The 22455-nt window shown below is 32.6% G+C and overlaps 1 protein-coding gene across 1 annotated transcript in view; it reads right to left on the bottom strand.

The window, feature by feature from the left end:
• The window catches only part of LOC107474714 (uncharacterized), an 89709-nt gene extending 69549 nt beyond the window's left edge, over nt 1-20160 (bottom strand). The window contains exons 1-7 of the mRNA XM_052257850.1: nt 19956-20160; nt 19647-19835; nt 19324-19551; nt 18750-19150; nt 18620-18640; nt 18229-18519; nt 17579-17689 (exon numbers count right to left, since the gene is read on the bottom strand). Coding sequence (XP_052113810.1) covers nt 17579-17689; nt 18229-18519; nt 18620-18640; nt 18750-19150; nt 19324-19551; nt 19647-19835; nt 19956-20160 — 1446 coding nt within the window. The remainder of the gene's footprint in view (nt 1-17578; nt 17690-18228; nt 18520-18619; nt 18641-18749; nt 19151-19323; nt 19552-19646; nt 19836-19955) is intronic.
• Between the last annotated feature and the right edge of the window lie 2295 nt (nt 20161-22455).

The raw sequence follows: 22455 nt of genomic DNA, 5'->3' as shown, positions 1-22455 counted from the left end.
ACAACGGTGAAACCCTTGCTTAAGCTTGCCATGGAAAGGAGTAAGAAGGATTGGATGAAGACAGTAGGAAAGCAGAGAGACGGAAGGGAAGGAATCTTCATGCGCATGTCTGAAGTTCCTACCAATGAATTACATAAGTACCTCTATCTTTATCTTTATGTTTTTATGCGTTTATCACCTACATCCATTCGAGTTTTCCTGACTAAGATTTACAAGATGACCATAGCTTGCTTCATACTAACAATCTCCGTGGGATCGACCCTTACTCGCGTAAGGTTTATTACTTGGACGACCCAGTGCACTTGCTGGTTAGTTGTGTGAAGTTGTGTTAATGCCATGGTATTGAACACCAAGTTTTTGGGGTTCATGACCGGGGATTATGAGAGTTGTGAAAAGTATTGTTCATAATTTCGCGCACCAGATGTATGACATGTTAATGTGTGTGAATGGTAGTCATTTGATTCTGATGGGTTAAAATGGTTTGGTAGGGGTTTTGTGATTTTGAGAAAAATGTTAATGTATGAGTTGAGAAGGCTTGAGGTTGATTTTGGCATGTTTTGATTGATTTCAAAAAGGATTGAAATTGGTATGTTTTGGGTGATTTTGAAAAGGGATGAAATTGGTTGGTTTTGAAAATGGTACTTTGTGGTTTTGTATGAAAATATGGTTTTTGGGCATCTTTTGACGGGACATAACTTGGACTCCGAATCCCTATTTTGTGCCAAACTTGTTTAGAAATGAAATTGGATCCGGGATGTTCATGTCGTTCGAAGAACGGGCAAAAAATGATTTAAAATGAAGAAGTTATGTTCGTCGAAAGATTGTGGGTTGAATATGTGAATTATGCAGCTTTTAACTTAGAAAAAGTTTTAGCAGAATACCCCCCACGCGTAGGCGTGCTTGACGCGTACGTGTCATTTTTCAGAAACGCGCCATCCATGTGTGCGCGTGGCCAACGCATGCGCGTCGATGTGCTGCAGTAGATGCCCAGCCATTTTCCCAAGAGCTGTGCCAAAGTTGTGCCAGTTTTGTGCGTGGGGGCACAAACGCGCCCACGCGTACGCGTAACTGGCGTGTACGCGTCATTTGGCTATTTTTCCATCCATGCGTGTGCATGGAGGACGCGTATGCGTGGCCCTATTTTCATGCCAAAGTTGATTTTTGAGTTTTAAAAGCCAAATTTCATACTTCTAAGTCTCCGATCTCACCCCTTATGTCTTAAATCATTATGATATGCCTAGCAATGAGAAAGGAGCTAGAGGATGTGGTAACTTGCGAATGAAGCACGGGAAAAAGTTATGATCAATGATGATCAAAGATGATTATATGAGATACGGAGGATGGCGGTTGAAGTGCTATGTGTGCCATGAGCCGAAGGGCTGTATTTATTGATAAATTGGTTGGTTCTGTATTGAACTGTGAGTCGGATGGCTGAGTTATTGCCGAGTTACAACGGAGCCATTTTTTATTATAGCCGAGTATAAATGCATATATGCTATTGAATGAAATGTGAATGTTGCACTTCCACTATCTGAGATACGAGTTTCCCTCGGTGAAAGCAGTGGCTAGCCACCACGTGCTTCAGGTGGAGACTCGATACTCTGCTGATCCTATGTCGTAAGTGTGGCCAGACACTATGAAAGTTCCGGATGAGCTCGCCCCCATGAATATACACTAGTGAGGGTGTTGGATATGGATTATGATTATGATTATGATCATGATGATGATCGAGGATAACTCGGGTTCAATACATTATGATTATGATTATGATTATGATGATCACGACAAAGGGACAATCCAATGGTTAGCTACCAGGACTTGTCGGGTTGGCTATATAAGTATATAACCGACAGATGATATCATCAGCCATTAGGGACAAGCATTCATCATATGCATCCTATTTGTATATCTCTTGTTTGATATAACTGTGTTTGCCATTTTATACTCCTGCTGGTGGTTGGGAGGTCTAAAGGAATTGGAAAGGGAAGTATTAGTTAGACTGAAGAATCCTTAGTCAGTTGCCATTTATGGTTTAGTCTGTTTATAAGCTTTGAATTTATCTGGTGTCAGTTCTAGGATTGCCTTTGGCTTTCCTAGGACATTACATGTTAGATATGTGGGCACTGTTACCATACTGAGAACCTCTGGTTCTCACCCATGCGAATTTTGTGGTTTTCAGATGCAGGACGATAGGCTTCTTGCTAAAGCATGCTGGAGACTTCTGGATTTAGCGAAGATCCTTGTTCTCAAGACTCTATTTTGGTTTATATGTTTTGTTTAGATACTTTTATCTCCACTAAGTAATACAAACTATGATGACTCCTCTTAGAGGGGATTTTGGAGAATAGGTTTTCTGTATTTATGTCCCTTTGGGTTTTCCTTGGGGTTTCTTACTTATTCATATGTATATATTGCTATGCTCGAACCGGTTATCTTTGCAACCGGATTTTGAGTTTTGATATTCCTGTTTTTTACACTCCTTTGTACATATATAATCTTGCTTTAGCTTATTCCTTCATCTGTTACGTTCTCGATCGGAGTGTGGCACTTTTCGAGTTACGGTTTTTGTTGTACCCATTTTTCTTCAAAGGCTCCTAGTTATAATCGTTTTTCACACTACTATACGTACTAAATTTTTATTTTAGAGGTCATAATACCTTGCCATCTCTGAATTATGACTTAAGCATAAGACTCTGTTTGGTAGGGTGTTACACGAGTTCCTTGAACGCTTCATCTTTATGTTTGACAAAGTTTTTATCTTCTAAATGCATAAATGATTTCTATCTTCAACCCACGTTTAGCAAAAGCTACAAATTCTAGCTTTTTCGTTCACCTTTTCATGTTGGGTTGAAATCTATGTTCTATGTACCAATTATGTCCTTCATTGTTTTTTTTATAATAATTTTTTCTAATACTCTCTTATGCATATTATTATCTTATCTGGTTTTTTATTTATTTATATGAGTTCTTTTACTATTATTGTTATTTTTTTGTATGGAATATTTTTACTTTGTATTATGATTTTATTAATCCTATTAGAGTACTAAAGAATACTGAGAGTACTAAAAAATATTAAAATTTATTTAAATATTTAAAATAAAATTATAAGATAATATAAAATAATTATTTAAAGTTATGTCATTTTTTGTAATTTTTCATCTAAAAGTGATTTTGAATAATGTAATCCAAACAATATTTAGTTTATCATAATCCATTTTGAATAAAAATTACCAAACATAAATTACGTAAATACTTACTCACTTTTGAGCAAAATCAATTTTACAAAATCAATTTAAGTCATTAAAATTGAAAAGGATAAATTAGTTGTTAGTGCATAACTCTATTTTTCACTACAACATTTTGGGTTTATGGCTATAATTTTTTTGGTTACACGATTTTTTACCGTGACAAAAAAAGCTATAATCACGAATTTTTAAAAAATAGTGGTCTAAAAGGTCACGATTTTGGAGGGCGACTTAAAGGGGTTTATGGTCGCTATTTTTCAAAAAAGAATGACTTAAAAGGATCTATGGTCACGGTTTTGGGAGGTGACCTAAAAAGGTCTATGGTCATGATTTTGCAAGGTGACCTAAAGGGGTCTATGGTCACGATTTTAGGGGTGACTTAAAGGGGTCTATGGTTACAGTTTTGGGAGTGACCTAAAAGGGCTTATGGTCACGGTTTTTCGAAAGGGTGACCTAGAAAGGTGTATGATCACGATTTTGAGACGTGACCTAAAGATATCTATGGTCACGGTTTTGGGGGTGACCTAAAAGAGTCTATGGTCACAATTTTAGAGGGTGATCTAAATGAATCTATAGTCACAGTTTTGGAAAGTGATCTAAAAAGATCTATAGTCACAATTTTGAAAGGTGAGTTAAAGGTATTTATGGTCACGATTTTAAGGGGTGACTTAAAAGAGTCTATGAATTTGAGATGAATTTATTATTGTATGTTGAATTGTTGCTGAAAAATGATGGAACATTGACACCATTAGCCATTAAATTAAGTGTGCCACATCCTGGCGGGGACACATTTAGTGCTGTTAGTAGAGTTGTCTTGCTTGCTAAAGAAGGTACTAAAGTACTATTTGGCTTCTTGCTGAAGCTTATATTGTCGTCAATGACTCATGTTATCATTAACTCATAAGCCACTGGTATAACTCTTTTTTTTTTTCAACTTTCACTCGTTAATATCCTTATTTGAGTAGTCATTTCTCATTATTTTTCTTTTCATGTAACCAATTAAAGGTTGAATACTCATACTGCAATGGAACCATTTATCATTGCAACATACAAGCATATTATTAGTGTGCTCTATCCTATTCACAAACTTCTAGAACCTCACTACCGAGACGCCATGAATATTAATGGACTTGCAAGACTGCCCTTGATTAATGCAGGTGGTATCACTGAGCTGAGGTAAGTTTTAGCTTTGGCCCTATTTTTTTAATTTTATTATTATAAATTATTAGTACATTTTAAATTTGTTATTGAAAGTTGAGTTTGTTACTAAAATTATGATTTAGCTAATTTTGCTTTGTTAAATACTAAGAATTTAAAAATTATTATAGTTGAATTTGTTGTTGCAAATTATGTTTGAGATGAATTTGTTATCGTATGTTGAATTATTGCATAACGTATCACTGAACTTTAGTTTTTTGTTGCTGAATGACATTATTGAATATTGAGTTGAATTTTGTTGTTGGATAACATCATTGAACATTATAATTCTTTTCACTATATAACCAAGAATTTTATATATAATAACTTGTTACTTGTAGAGATTAAAGTGAACCAATCTTCACTATAAAACCAAGAATATAATATTTCAGATTTGCAATGATCTTATTAAAAAATTTGTGTGCTCTCACTAGTTTACGATGGTTAATTAATGTGAACATGTATCTATGAATTAACTATGAAATAGATATGCTTTGTATATTAATACATATATCCATTTTGAGCACTTGTCATATTTTCTTGATTGTAGTTCTGATATATTCTAGATGTTATTATAATAATTTAAGAAGTTAAAGAGAGTTCCAAATTTGAAAATATGCAGAAAAATAGAACAATGCAATCAAGATACATATCTTGTATCGAGAAGTTTAATTTCTGTACATGAATCGTAAGTTATATAAATATCAATATTAAAAAATAAAAAAGACAAAATTATTAAACTATAGATAAGCTTCTTAATTTATTTTTTAGAAAAAATTATAATTCATAAATAAAAAACAAATCAATGTTTTATGTTCTTTAAACTTATAATTATCATTCATAAATAAAAAGCAAAAATCAAAGTTTCATGTGTATGCAAGTTAATACTAGCTAAGTATCTCTTGATTATATTTGTAGTTGACTAGTTGGTATGAATGAATTGATGGTGCGCTGTCAACCATTCTTGATAGAATATGTGTACTGATTTTAGTCTTAAAGTTGATTTGGCATTATTTATGTTGTGTCGTCTGAATGAATGTCGTTACAATTATGTGAGTAAAATAGCCTAGTTTGTAGTAATTTTTTTAGTTTATTTCTCATTGTCTTATTAGAATTATACGATGCATGAGGTTCAAAACTCTTTAATGATTTTGTCTTGAAACTTTCATTTAGATGTGTTATTGATTATGATCAGCATCACTTTTTTTTCCTTTATTGTCATTGAAATTTTTTTTACAGGTACCTTTCTATTGTTGATTAACTTGTTAATATAGTCCTTTCTAATGTTGATTGACTTACTAAACAAGTGTTGTAATACCCTACCACACAGAGTCTTATGCTTAAGTCATAAAACTGAGGTGGCGAGATATTACAGCCTCTAAAAGTAAAATTATATATATAATATAGTTGAAAGAAAATATATATATATATAATAAAAAGGGAGTGTCAAAGATACAAATATTCAAGCTCCAAGCTCAACCTGCGAAGCCAAGGTTGGCCGAAGAATATTTACATAAATATACATAACCCAAAATATCCCAAAATAGATAAAACAACAACCTATTTCTCCACATCGACCTCTAAGAGGGACAAAATAAAGTTAAATATACAGAGGAGAATCTAAATACAGAATAATAAACATATAAGCTCAAAATACGAAGTCCTAAGATATTACACTTCGCTTGCAGAATGAACTCCAGACGCTTACCAAGGTGCCTCTCGACTTGTATCTAAAAAACAATATCGTATGGGATGAGAACTGGGGGTTCTCAGTATGGTTAAGATGCCCACATATATAATAAATAAGATCCAGGAAAAGACAGAGGCAATTCTAAAATATCGACACTCAGATTATAAAACTTAAAGGAATAAACTGAACCATATATTTGGTAAAACTCTCTAAGGTACCCAAGTCAAAATATAACTCTAACTCTGAAGTTTACTTTCTGTCTCATTTAACTCTGACCCTTACCATTGACCCAACCAGTCACGGCCTATGGCCCAAATCAAATCAGCTCGGCCTCCGGCCCATTTCAAAATAAATCATCATTATTATCAGTCCACCACCAAAGTTATCAAAACAGAAAGACAATCACAGACACAAGCAAATACAAGGCAAACATATTTAAAGAATAGTTACAACATTTATCATAGTTACCAGTTATACGAAGTTTATCAGACAGGTAAACCAAAACAATTATGCACTCCTAAAAAAAGTAAACAAATGCAACATGATGCATGCCTTTCCTACTGGCTGAAAACTCACGTGTCGGTTAAATCGTCAGAACCCGACACATCTGCTAGCTAACCCAGACATTTGTCTCTAGGTTGCATATCCCCAGGAGGAACTTTAATGAAGGAGAGTGCCTTTTTACCTTCTCCTGGAGATTTCATGAAGGAGAGTGCCTTTCCACCTTACCCACATCCCCATCAGGATAAGAGAGGGAATCCTCCATCCTCAACTTGCCATCCGATAAGATTTTCAAGTTAACACACAAGCGTGATCACACCTAGACCTTGCCATCTCGACCATCGTCATTGCCAATCTCAACATTTATGTCTCAATACAATCACGTCGCATATCAAATCTTATCATTCTCAACTCTATCCTTAACCATACATCATCATCAATTATGCACTTCCTCAACCACAATTTATCACTCCAAGCCTTTTTTCACTTTCAAGTAACCTCCCTTTTCCTAGATTAATCTTGTCACTACCCTTAATACTAAAATTAAAGGTCTAAAAGAATAGAAATAGAGGTTTAGAGATTCAAAATTGGGTTTTAAAACATAAAATCTACTTTGCTGAAAACAGGAGTTACGCGTACGCATGGGTAAACATTTCCCTGCTTGCATACACAAGCGCCTTGCTCGCGTACGCGAGATGTCCAACCCAAAAAGGTTTGTCGTGTCGCGTGCAATGATCGCGTACGCAAGATCTGCAGATTGGCAAAAGTGTTGAATGCTGCAGAATTTTCAGCTTTGCACTCCTGCGTTTCGACGCGCATAAATTTTTCGTTTTAAAACATTTTTCATCCGTTCTTTGAACGGCATAAACTTCACGGACCCAATTTTCCTTGAAATAAATTTGAAATAATTTGGGAGTCTAGAAGACAAATTATAACTTGCTAAAGTTCAGTAAAAAACCAAGTTTTCACCAAAGACTTCTAAACCTCTATTTCACCAATTCCCTTTATCAAAACTAAAGTTCTACATTTAAAAATGACTCCAAATATACTCAACACAACTTCATATTCAATCACAACTAATTATACCTCAATTTGAAAATTTTCATTTCACGAATTCTCAAATATACAAACACAATTATAAATTTATCAACATTTATTTGTTCACGTTTAAAATCCTAATCCATTAGCATCAAAATTATCACTCATCAATCTATTTTACCAACACCAACCACATTCACATCAATGAATCATTAATCTGACCATACCTCATTATTTTATCATACATTGACAACTAAAATAATTAAACATGCTCCAAACACATATTCAACTTATCCTATAGTCATCTAGCCTAAGTTTTTACGATACCGTACATATTATATACGAGAAACCAAAATCATATCTTGGCCAATTTTCTATTAATCCTAGAACACCTCAGGAGCCCACCGTTAACAACTATCAGCAGCCCCAAAGTTCACACTAAAACTCCCAACTTTTACAATTTGCCTCTAATATCACCAAATTGTTTCGAAGTACACAATTCAATCTAAATTTCATACAATAACACTAGGATTACTTAGGGTTCACAAATTCAATAATTTGACAAGGGTTAGGGTTGTCTTACCTTACCAACATAAAATTGGGACAAGACCCAGTAAGTCCACGAAGCCAATTCGGTCCTAAACATCGAAATTACACAATTTCTCAACACTAAAACCCAATTAATTTTTGAAAATAAGGGCTGAGATCCAAGGAGTGAAAATGAGGCTTACCTATGAAATTGTTGAATTGGTCTTATAGAGCTCGTCGCGGTGAATGCGTGGTCGTAAACAACGTGGCGATCGAAGCTCCGGATTGAAAGATAATTGAATTTGAAGTTGGATAAGGGTTATGTTTTGTGGCTTCTCCCCTCTTCCCTGCTCCCAACGTGATTTCTTGTGCTTAATGGGGAAGAAGTGGCTGGACAAGGTTATATATATTTGGCCTTGGACCTAATACGGGCCTAGTTCGGCCCGTTCAGCCCAATCTTGGACCAAATTCTTTAAAATTAGTGTCAAAATTCATATTTTAATTAGTTCTACTTATTTAAGCTATGAAATTTAATTTTTAAATTTTTTTAAATAATAATTAATTTTTCGGTTAATTAATTACTAACTATACGGGTTTTACATCCTACCCCCTAACAGAAATTTTCGTCCTCGAAATTTCGCTCTCTCAGATTTAACCACCTCTTACCATTCATCTTGGCATTCTCCTAATATTAATTCAAACACTAATTCACATTCTCTAGTCTCAAGTACAAAATTATAAAGTTAATCAAATTCAAACCAAAGCTATACCCGTTTGTTTCACTTTTAACTTAGTCTAGTTCTTTTTCAACGACAACAAATTTTCTTATCCTATATATGTGCCATCTAATTCAATTTAAATCTCAAGTCCTTCTCAACTATTTCAAACACTAGATAATTACTTTATCTCTTAGTCTGAGTCAAATCATTTTAATCTAAATCCATAAACATGCACTCTACGTTCTTCGATCCTATGTCAATCCTCAATTCATTCTCACATCCTAATACCCCTTTCTCACGTTACTATAATTTTAGATTCACCAAATTCACTGCGCTTCCATAGCGTTACTCTGATTATAAGCCACTATGATCTTAATCATTCACATACACTGCCAGAACACTCCTTGAATATCTTCATCTCTTTAACTAAACTCTATCGACCATTTGTTCAACTGCACGAGTTTCTAATCCATGGTAGTCTCCCCACCTAATCCATCACCACCTCCATCACAATTCCTAAGTTACATGTTCTATCCCTTCAGCAGTAGCTCGCACAGTAGCAACCCTAAAATCAGCCGTATCATCTCGTTCGCATCCACGAGACGTCTTTTGGGTCTTGTCCACACCAAACAATCGATATTAAGGTGATCAGTCTTAATAACTCGAGTCTAGTGCTTCGAATATCCAAAATTATGCTCATGAATATTTATGCTATATATGTCAAGCAGACATCCTAAATAGCATGTACACACAGCCAAAGTATGCTCAGAAGCATAGTCAGTCCGTCCCTCATGCCCTACAAGAACGAACTGCTCTGATTCCATAATGCATTACCTTACCACACAGAGTCTTATGCTTAAGTCATAAAACTGAGGTGGCGAGGTATTACGACCTCTAAAAGTAAAATTATATATATAATATAGTTGAAAGGAAAGTTTATTTAGGAATCTTTGAAGAAAAGTTTAAAACAAAGGGCGCAACGCTCACGTAAACGGAAAACTTGTGTACGAAAAAATATAACCTAAAATATCGCAAAATAGATAAAACAACAACCTATTACTCCACATCGACCTCTATGAGGGACAAAATAAAGTTAAATATACAGAGGAAAATCTAAATACAGAATAATAAACATATAAGCTCAAAATACGGAGTCCCAAGATATTACACTGCGCTTGCAGAATGAACTCCAGACGCTTACCGAGGTACCTCTCGACCTGCATTTGAAAAACAATAATATCATATGGGATGAGAACTAGGGGGTTCTCAGTATGGTTAAGGTGTCCACATATATAATAAACAAGGTCTCGAAAAAGCCAAAATCCTAGAACGTCGACACTCAGATTATAAAACTTAAAGGAATAAATTGAACCATATATTTTGTAAAACTCTCTAAGGTACCAAAGTCACAATATAACTCTAACTCTGAAGTTTACTTTCTGTCTCATTTAACTCTAGCCCTTACCACTAATCCAACCAGTCACGGCCTATGGCCTAAATCAAACATGCTCGGCCTCCGGCCCAAATAAACTCAACCTTGCCTCTGGCCCATTTCAAAACAAATTATCATTATTATTAGTCCACCACAAAATTACTCAAAACAGAAAGACAATCACAGACACAAGCAAATACAAGCTAAGGCAAACATATTTAAAGAACAACTACAGCAAGTATGACAGCTACCAGTTAAACAGAATTTATCAGATAGGCAAACCAAAATAACTATGTACACCCAAACAAAGAAAACAAATGCAACATGATGCATGCCTGTCCTACTGACCGTGAGCTCACGTATCGATTAAATTGCCAACCTGATACATCTGGTAGCTAACCCAGATATTTGTCTCTAGGTTGCGCATCCCCAGGAGGAACTTTAATGAAGGAGAGTGCCTTTCCACCTTCTCCTGGAGGTTTCACGAAGGAGAGTGCCTTTCTACATCGAAGGAGTGTGCCTTTCCACCTTGCAACCAGAGAAGAATGTGGGGAAACCAATATGTAGGGGAGTGCCTTTCCACCTTTCCCACATCCTCATCACGACAAGAGAGGGAATCATCCGTCCTCAACTTGCCATTTGATAAGATTTTCAAGTTAACACGCAAACGGAATCACATCCAAACCTTGCTATCTCGACCATTCCGACCATACTCAATCATTGCCAATCTCAATATTTACCTCTCAATACAGTCACGCCGTGAATAAAATCTTATCATTTTCAACTCTATCCTTAATCATACATCATCATCTATTCTGCACTTTCTCAACCACAATTTATCACTCCAAGTCTTTCTTCACTTTCAAGTAACCTCCCTTTCCCTAGCTTAATCTTGTCACTATCCTTAATACAAACATTTAAGGTCTAAGAGAGTAAAAATAGAGGTTTAGAGATTTAAAATTTGGTTTTAAAATGTAAAATTCACTTTGCTGAAAATAGGGGTCACGCGTACACGTGGGTCACGTGTATGCATGGGAAAACTTTTCCCTGCTCGCATACGCAAGCGCCTTGCTCGCGTACGCGAGATGCCCAACCCGAAAAGGTTGGTCGCATCGCGTGCAACGGTCGTGTACAAGATATGCAGATTGGCAAAAGTGTTGAATGCTGCAGAATTTTCAGCTTTACACTCCAAACTTCCAACGCGCATACCTTTCTCGTTTTAAAAAATTTTTCATCCGTTCTTCAAACGGAATAAACTTTACGGACCCAATTTTCATATGAAATAAATTTGAAACAATTTGGGTGTCCAGAAACTGAGTTATGGCTCGCTGAATTTCAGTTAAAAACTAAGTTTTCACCAACGACTTCTAAATCTCTATTTCACCAATTCCCTTTATCAAAACCAAAGTTCTACACTTAAAAATGACTCCAAATACACCCAACAAAACTCCATATTCAATCACAACCAACCATGCCTCAATTTGAACCACTTCATTCCACGAATTCTCAAATATACAAACACAATTATCATTTTATTAACATTCATATGTTCACATTTAAAATCCTCAACTATTAGCATCAAAATCATCACTCATCAATCCATTTTACCAACACCAACCACATTCACATCAATGAATAATTAATTTGACCATACCTCATCATTTTAACATACATTGACAACTAACATCATTAAACATGCTCCAAACACATATTCAACTTATCCTATAGTCATTTAGCCTAAGTTTTCACGATATCATACATGTTATATACGAGAAACCAAAATTATACCTTGGCCGATTTTTCTTTAATCCTGGAACACCTAAAGAGTCCACCATTAACGATTATCCGCAGCCCCAAAGTTCATGCTAAAGCTCCCAACTTTGCCAATTTTCCTCTAATATCACCAAATTGTTTCCAAGTACACAATCCAATCTAAATTTCATACAACAACACTAGAATTTCTTAGGGTTCACAAATTCAATAATTTGACAAGGGTTAGGGTTGTCTCACCTTACCAAGTTCACGAAGCCAATTCAGTCCTAAACATTGAAATTACACAATTTCTCAACACTAAACCCAATTAATTTTCAAAAATAAGGGCTGCGCTGCATGAAGTAAAAATGAGGCTTACCTATAAAATTGTTGACATGGTCTTGTAGAGCTCGTCGCGATGAACGTGTGGTCGCAGACGGTTCAAGGATTAGAACTCCGCATTGAAAGATAATTGAATTTGAAGTTGAACAAGGGTTAGGTTTTGTGGCTTCTCCCCTCTTCCCTGCTCCCAGTGTGATTTCTTGTGCTTAACGAAGAAGAAGTGGTTGGACAACGTTGCCCGTTCGGTCTAATTTTGGGTCAAATTCTTTAAAATTAGTGTCAAAATTCATATTTTAATTATTTTAACTTATTTAAATTATGAAATTTAATTTTCTAATTTCTTTAAATAATAATTAATTAATTAATAATGGATTTTACATGTGTCACATATTCATTACTCAATTGTACTGTGTCATAGAAAGCATTTTTGCTCCGTTCTAACATGTTTATTTCTTTTGCTAGCAGAAGGACTTGATGTGAAGAAAATATTATTTTTTATAGAAATATGAGATGGGATAGGTCTCATATATACTTTAGTTATTTAAATGTAATATTTTCATGTCTTGTGTATTCTTTTATAAGAGACTTTACTCGGTATCATATGTAATGGATAAATTATGCTTTATTTTTATTTGTGTTGTTTAGACTAAAAACATGTTTAGTTTATAATGTAAATTTTATGATTAAGATTTCTTGAATTTCTCTTTTTTAAACTTATTTTGTGATTATCATAATTTTGGGATGTCATTATGTTTAAAAAAATATCAGAAAACAGAATAAGCTATGGTTACGGTTTTAAAATAGGGTGACAATAGAGTGAGCTATAGTCACAGTTTAAAACAGTGGTGGATATAGAGTAAGCTATATAGTCACAATTTTAAAATAGGGTGACCATAGATAAGTTATAGTCATAGTATTTTACCATGATCACTATAGATAAAGTTATGGTCATGGTTTTTTAAAAGAATGACCATAGAGTGCCAATAGTAATAATTTTAAAATAGGGTGACCATAAGTAAGTTATTAATATACTAAAATCGTGACTATAGATCAGTCTATGGTCACAGCTTTATAAAAAGGTGACCATAGTCTAATTTATGGTCACAATTTTAAAATAGAGTGACTATAGATAAATTTTGGTCATGCTAAAACCGTAACCATAGATTAGACTATGGTGACGGTTTTTACACGTGACTATAGAATAGTAATCTATGATTACGATAAAAAAACATAGTTTAAAGTGTTAGAATTTAGACACTGCAATTATAATCATAAAAATTATAATCATAAATAAAAAAACTGTAATTATAGACCTATAACTACAATAGAATAAGCCACAATAAAAAAATTATAACCAGAAATAAAAAACTATAACTATAAATTTATAGTCACCTTTTTACTAACTATGATTACAATTTTTTAACTTGACCATAAATTATTTTTTAGTGTTTCATTATTATTATATTGTTCGTCATTTGTCAAACCCACATAATCTATATGAGAGTAGATTGATATTAAAATATACAATAATAATAATTTATTATATATTTTTAATTTTACAATCAAAATGTGTTATATGTCACTTTTTTATTGTAATTGAAACTAAATTTTTTTTCCAAAATTAAGAAATTTTTTTCTCCTCCCCTCTATACTAATTTTACAACCAAAATATGCTACATGTCACTCTCTCATTGCAATTGAAATTAAAATTTTTTCCTCCAAAATTAAAGAATTCTCCTCTCCTCTATACTAACTTTACAACCAAAATGTACTACATATCATTTCCTCATTGCAATTGAAATAAAATCTTTCCCTCCAAAATTAAAGAGTTTTCCTCTTTTTCCTCTTCTTTTATCTATCTTTCTTATTCCATCAACCACTTTATCTATTTTATATATCATTATTAATATCAATGACTAATTACTAATTTGACAATCAAAATGTGCAACATGACATTCATTAATTGCATTAAAATTAAAATTAAAATATTAAAATCAAAATTAAAATATACATATATTATGTATCATATATTACTATCTAATTTAATAATCAAATATGTTACATGACACTCTCTCATTAAAATTGAGAAAAAATATTTTTTTCCAAAATCAATAAATTCCCTTCCTAAATTGTCTCATCTACCTCTCTCCATTTTTTCTATTTCTCTCTATCATTTTTATTCTATATATAATTTATATTTTATATTAGTAATTCTGACAAATCAAAATATGTAATCTGATATTTTTTATTACAATTAAAAATTTTTTTTCTTCCAAAATTAACAAATTCTCACTCTCACACTCATTCTTCATCTTTATTTTTCTCTCTCTTTTCTTTCATTTTCTTTTTTTTCTATCTTTTTGTTCTATAAAAAATAAAATTAACAAAATAATATAATTCTAATAAAAATTATTATTATTATTTACATATTTTTTTAATTTTAAATATTCACCACTTATCTTTCTAATCTAAATTTTTATTTCTCTTCTTTCGAATATTTATTACATATAATTTAGAGAGAATACTAATGTTATAATTAAAAGTTCGAATCAAAATTTAATTATTTTAAAAAAATTAATTTTGAATTAATTTTATAACTATCAATATAATTTTTTTATACTAATATCTAATTATATTTTTATATACATTAAGAGAAAAAATATTATTTTAAATAACAAGTATAAAAATTAATTATTTTTATTTGTGCAACCGACTTAACACCTAATTAAATATAAAAATATACACGTTAAATTATTTCAAATTTTAGATAACAATTAAAATTAATTGTTAATGAAAAATTAGATATTTTCATATAAAAATAATAACTAAAAATCTTATTATTTGATTTTTTATTTATAGATAATTTGGTCTTAAAGTCATAAATTTTTGTCAACCTACAATTTTTTTTGTAAAAATAATTTGATTTTATTAATTTTTTATACTATACATAATTTATATTGTCAAAATAAAATAAATTATAATTTTAAAAAATATATATTATTTCTATAATATTATTATGAGTAAAAATACCAATAATAATAAAACCAGTGGTCCCGTGGTTCGTCCCATGGTATCTGTGATAGATTGATGATAAAAGGCTGGGAGAAAAGTTGTAAGCCAATTATGAGAGGGCAAAAAAATAAAAAAAGGGAGAAGAAAAAGCTCAAGAATTGAAAGCTACAAGACGATGCATTCACATTCAAGGTCTTAATCACATTTTAGATTTTACTGAGAAAGTTGGCGTTTCTGTGAAGCAAAACACGGACACATGACCCTTTATTGTAATAGAGCTTAGAGATGCGAATAACGTGAACAATGACCATATTTTAAGTCTATTAATAATTTATAACAAAAATAATATTTAATTAATTTAAAATTTAAATTTTAAAATTAAAATTATTTTTCAAACTGTTATTTATATTATTAAAAAAAATATCGTTTTTTTTTATTTTTTCAAATTAGCATTTTTTATTTATCCGTGTATATATTTTTGTTTTTAAGCATTATTCATAGTATATATTTATATAAAATGACACATAACTATCTTATCATAAATAAATAGTGAATGAACCCGTGCTTACACGGAAATTAAAAATTACATTAAGTCTTTGTAACATCATGTGCATTATGATCCAAATAAATTATACATACATAATCTAATGTTTGTTATTAATCGAATTAATTAAAAAAAACAAATTTTTAATGAGAATTAGAAAAATGAAATCATCTGCTGCATGTTAATTATTAATGGTAAGAGATATCTAAATATTATATTATATAACACAAAATAATTACTCATTTTACTGTACATGGAATTAAACACATGTTCATCAGCAATAACAAAATTACATGATTGAATATATATATGCAAATATCTCGAACTTGTATTTTGTAGGAAGAAGCAAAATTCTTCCATCTAAAACTAAACTTAATCTCGTTTTTTTTTTTTCTGTGAGAACTATAAAAAAAAATCTGAAGTAGAATAATATATTAAAGGAAAGATTTAAAAAGTGTGCATTGAAACCAAAATAATAAAATAATGATATTAAAACAATATACTTAAATTTCTTGAAAGTTATAAATAATAAATTTTATTAATAATTTAAAATTGTTATAGATGAAAATGATAACGTAGTACCATAAAAGTTTTTTTTTAATTAATTTTATATTATTTACATAATAATTTAGAATGTTATGTAGGGACATGAAAAAATAAATATTATGTATGTTATATTTGCCTAATAGACCATAGAATTACTGATAAATTAATATTTTCTAATATATTTTAAGCTTCATATTATATTACACTAGTATTTTAATAAAATAAAAATTTGGTGTATTAGTTTAGAATATCTAAAAACTATATGATACTTTATAGATCTCAAATCAACGGATAATTTTTTGGATAGAGTTGTGTTAAAATAATCTCATACATTATTAAATATCTCTCTATATACAATATTTAAAGTACATCTATTAGAGATTGGACCATTATTCTATATTAATACTCTCAATCCATCTATTAGTTTCACTCTTAATAATATAACATATAATTGTTTATATATAAACACCGATCTTAACAAAAAAATTCTAACCATGTTAAGTGTTTGATTCTACAATTTGTTAATTGTTATAGCAAAGGACACAATCAAAAGAAATTGTTTCGTTAAAACTCAAATGGAAGTGTCTCCTTATTTAAAATTATGTTCATCCTAGGAATGAGAATAAATTGACCAGCTGTATTATCTGTCAATATAATGCATTCAATAACATGATTACCTTACCGTCTTACTTGCAATCTAGTTCTATTGTAAAGGCCCTTAGATTGAACAGTGTTTTATAATAGCATAACAGGTACACCTACATTGAGTTTCAACTAGTAGGTAGACACTCCAAAACAATTAATTGAGTTCAATACAACATTGGTGATAGTATCTAATTCAGATTCCATGTTTCCTTTTTCAATGTATAATGAGTCAAAACTAACGTAAATCTTTTCTTCTCCAGTAAAATAACCCATCATTGTATTGTTTACGTCGTGCACAACCTCAAGTGTTGGAGCAAGAATTGTATGCTCCTTGAAATATATAGAATTGTTGATATTAAATAATAAGTTCGGATAAACAAAGCTTACTAGTTTTTCAAAACCACTGGTGTTATCATCAATGAGTATTTCTTCAGGAATAATGACCTCATATTCACCATCAGTTGAATCACCAGTCAACCTGTCTCCAATTTTAATTAGCTATTGTGCAAAACACTTTAATTTCTCATCTTCAGGTAAGCTACCTCCCTCTGTAAGTCTCATGTTTCTTGTTAGCTGAATAACTTTGCAAGATGGCCAGAGATATAATGAATTTATTGAAGCTTGTACAATGTCCTGGCGCCAGCCCATTGGTATTACTGGTAGAATTTATCTGAAATTATCTCCTAACACAACAACTTTACCACTAAAGGGTAAATTAGGATTAAAATAAGATTCATTGTGCAGAATATCTTTGAAACATTTGTCAAGAGTTTTAAAGCAATGCTTGTTCAACATAGGTGCTTCATCCCATATAATAAGTTTGGCCTTACAAACCAATCTAGCTAGTGAGGATCCCTATTTTATGTGGCATACAGAATCCTCATTTACGCTGAGTGGAATTTTAAATCTAGAATAAGTAGTACGTCTATTTGGAAGAAGAAGAGCAGCAATACCACTGGAAGCAACATTAAGGACAATTTTACCACTGCTTCTAAAATCAGCAAAAAGAGTTCTCCATAGGAAAGCCTTTCCAGTACCAGCATAACCACACAAGAAGACCCACCAATTCCACTATTAACAACATTTAAAATTTTATCAAATGCATTTTGTTGTTCATCTGTTATGGTTTGTAAGCATCTTTGAAGCTCGAGTTTAAGAGATATCCGATCAAAGTTTAACTCATCCATCATGAAGTGGTCATCAAGACCATCAATGACTTCGTCAGATGGATATGACATGTTATTAAACTCTTTAAAAGATCTTCTATTCTCTTGCATCTTCTCTTCAATCTTAGCGAGAGTTAAGTTCACTATTTGTTCATAAGTTAACTACATATCTAAAATACACATAATAAAGTAAGTTCCTGATAGTAATTGATATAAAAAACATAATAATATATATAAAAAGTAAATATTGCCATGCATTTACCTGGAGATCGATGAAGTCGGCCTTGAGAAGACAAAATATCTTTAGAAAATTGATTGAAAAATTTTTTCCATACTAATTCTAGGCATGAAATATTATTAGATATGAGTAAAACAACAAAGAGATAACGAACATAATTAGCAGATAACCATGTGCTTGCTTCAATTATAGCATTAATAAACTCTTTGTCATCCTGTAGTAGTCCAAGTGCATAACATGCTTCCTTGTATGTGCTATATAGAATACCTTCAACAGTACGTAAATCACTAAAACTTCTGCATCCTTTTTGAATATTAAGTAGCAGACACAAGTAGTAATCCTCAGAATTCATACGTGGAACATGAGTTAACCTCCCAATAGAGAATCCTTGTTTTCTACGAGCCCACATTGAAATATCATCCATCCACACAAATTTTATAGGAAACTCAATATATGTCAGTGAATTAGCATAAGGATACTGCCTGCTTGCAATCATCCATACTTGTAGTTTTGTGAGCTTTTCATTTGTGCGCCTAATTACATCCTCAATGTTCTCTGAGTAGAAAACACAATAGGATTCTCTTAAGGTAAGTGAAAGGGAAGTCTAATAACAGTAGGTTCCTTAACTTGTATATCATACCCAAATAATCTCCAAGCCGCTTCACATGAAGATATATATCTACAATCATAATAGTTTTGAATATCATCTACAATGGGGGCAAAGTTACCATCTTCTGAAGTCTGGTAGAAAAAAGTGGTAACTCGATCATTGCCCTTGTGAACATATTTGAAGAGGTATTTGATTGCAGATGTCTGGCAAGTATGCTCAACATTAATGTGACAACCATATTTTAATAAAAGCGACGGGTTGTATGGAACAATGTAGGAATTATCAAGGATGACATTCTTCTTCCTAATTGTTTTGCAATTATCAAGCCGTTTGTACTTTGGAAAACCTGCTTCGTCAATTATGGTCCTAGCTCTAAATGGTTTTGGAAAATATTGGAACATATACCATTTAGCATGCATAGACTTTTGTTGTTATACTTACCACATGGGCCATGAACCATGAATTTCTCCGCTGTTGCATATAACTTTGGTCTTATGCTCTTGTCAAGTATCTCAGCAGATATCAACCTGTCAATATCATCCGCAGATTTAGGTTTAAAAATAAGATGCATGAATAATAAAATATGTGAATGCAGAAGACCTCTCTTCTGAAATTCAATGGTGCAACCATCTGCCAAATATGATAAAAATAATCAAAAAAGGCATAAGTTGCAACTTAAGAAAAACAAAAAACTTATTTATTAGATAATTTATTTTAACTTAGATGCAGATAATTTTCCAAAAATTGAACCATCCTTAAAGTCTTTGATTAATTGGTTGAGCTTTATCTCAAAGACTCGAGAGATAATGTTAGGACGGTCATCGGCACGTAGACCAGTTCGTTTTAATAACTTCTTTATCTCATTCCATTCAGGATTGCACGTCACAGTAACAAAAAAATTTGGGTAACCAAAATACTTGCAAACCGTAAAGGTATCCTTGCATTTATTAAACATGTATCGTGGACCACCAGTAAAAGTACTTGGGAGTATAACTTGCTATCTAGTTGCAATGGCATTAGGTTCACCTCTAACCAATGATTCATGTAATAACTTGTACTTCTTGACACTTAGTTTTGGTTGGTTGAATCAAAAATAATTTAAGAGATCAGCCTCAACCATAATATAAGCATCAACCAAAAACTGTTGAAAAAGTGTACGTGAACTTAGCGAAATTGGGGACCTCATCTATAAATGAAAAGCAAAGAATTCTCTCATGCTAATTGTAGTTCATTTTTTCAAACCATCAGTGTTGTATCGAGCTGCAGTTTCAATACCAATCCTATATGCATCTTCACCATAAGGAAAGATTAAATGATATTACAGAGCAATGTACAAAGGATGTGTTACACTATTCTTTTCAAGTGGTTTGATTTGGTCTCAATGATTATATCTCTGGTGCACGAAATTGCAATCACACTTTTGCAACTCCGCACAACTAACCAGCAAGTGCACTGGGTCGTCCAAGTAATACCTTGCGTGAGCAACCAAGTAATACCTTACGCGAGTAAGGGTCGATCCCACGGAGATTGTCGGCTTGAAGCAAGCTATGGTTATCTTGTAAATCTTAGTCAGGATATCAGAAATTATCAGGATTGATTGTGAAAAGCAAAAGAACATGAATTGGTTACTTGTTTTGCAATAATGGAGAATAGGTTGAGGTTTTAGAGATGCTCTGTCCTCTGAATCTCTGCTTTCCTACTGTCTTCTTCATCAAACATGCAAGGTTCCTTCCATGGCAAGCTGTATGTAGGGTTTCACCGTTGTCAATGGCTACCTCCCATCCTCTCAGTTAGAATGGAAGCAGGCATGATTGAATGAGAAACAGTAGTAATTTGCATTAATCCATCAAGACACAGCAGAGCTCCTCACCCCCAACCATGGGGTTTAGAGACTCATGCCGTGGAAGATACACAAAGAAATGTGTAAAGTGTCATGAGGTACAGATACAATGTCAAATGATCCTATTAATAGTAAACTAGTAGCCTAGGGTGTACAGAGATGAGTAAATGACTTAAAAATCCACTTCCGGGCCCACTTGGTGTGTGCGTGGGTTGAGCAATGAAGCATTTTCGTGTAGAGACCTTTTCTGGAGTTAAACGCCAGCTTTCATGCCAGTTTGGGCGTTTAACTCCAAGTTTTATGCCAGTTCCAGCGTTAAACGCTGGAATTTCTGAGGCTGATTTGCCACGCCGGTTTGAGCCATCAAATCTTGGACAAAGTATGGACTATCATATATTGCTGGAAAGCCCAGGATGTCTACTTTCCAACGCCGTTGAGAGCGCGCTAATTGGGCTTCTGTAGCTCCAGAAAATCCACTTTGAGTGCAGGGAGGTCAGAATCCAACAGCATCTGCAGTCCATTTCAGTCTCTGAATCAGATTTTTGCTCATAACCCTCAATTTCAGCCAGAAAATACCTGAAATCACAGAAAAACACACAAACTCATAGTAAAGTCCAGAAAAGTGAATTTTAGCTAAAAAATAATAAAAATATACTAAAAACTAACTAGATTATACTAAAAACTATATAAAAACAATGCCAAAATGCGTATAAATTATCCGCTCATCACAACACCAAACTTAAATTGTTGCTTGTCCCCAAGCAACTGAAAATCAAAATAGGATAAAAAGAAGAGAATATACTATAGACTCCAAAATATCAAGGAAACATAGCTCCAATTAGATGAGCGGGACTAGTAGCTTTTTGCCTCCGAACAGTTTTGGCATCTCACTCTATCCCTTGAAGTTCAGAATGATTGGTATCTATAAGAACTCAGAACTCAGATAGTGTTATTGATTCTCCTAGTTAAGTATGATGATTCTTGAACATAGCTAGTGTATGAGTATTGGCTGTGGCCCAAAGCACTCTGTCTTCCAGTATTACCACCGGATACATACATGCCACAGACACATAATTGGGTGAACCTTTTCAGATTGTGACTCAGCTTTGCTAAAGCCCCCAATTAGAGGTGTCCAGGGTTCTTAAGCACACTCTTGTTGCCTTGGATCACAACTTTATTTCTTTCTTTTTCTTTTTCTTTTCTCTCTCTTTTTTTTTCGAAAAATATATTTTTTTATTTTTTTTGTATCCACTGCTTTTTCTTGCTTCAAGAATCAATCTAATGATTTTTAGATCCTCAATAACAGTTCTCCTTTTCCTCATTCTTTCAAGAGCCAACAATTTTTAACATTCTCAAAACAACAAATTCAAAAGACATATGCACTGTTCAAGCATACATTCAGAAAACAAA

Source organism: Arachis duranensis, chromosome 2 (genome assembly GCF_000817695.3).
Source record: "Arachis duranensis cultivar V14167 chromosome 2, aradu.V14167.gnm2.J7QH, whole genome shotgun sequence".
Taxonomy (NCBI): domain Eukaryota; kingdom Viridiplantae; phylum Streptophyta; class Magnoliopsida; order Fabales; family Fabaceae; genus Arachis; species Arachis duranensis.
The sequence above is the reverse complement of the archived record's forward strand: the minus strand, read 5'-3'. Positions and strand labels throughout refer to the sequence as shown.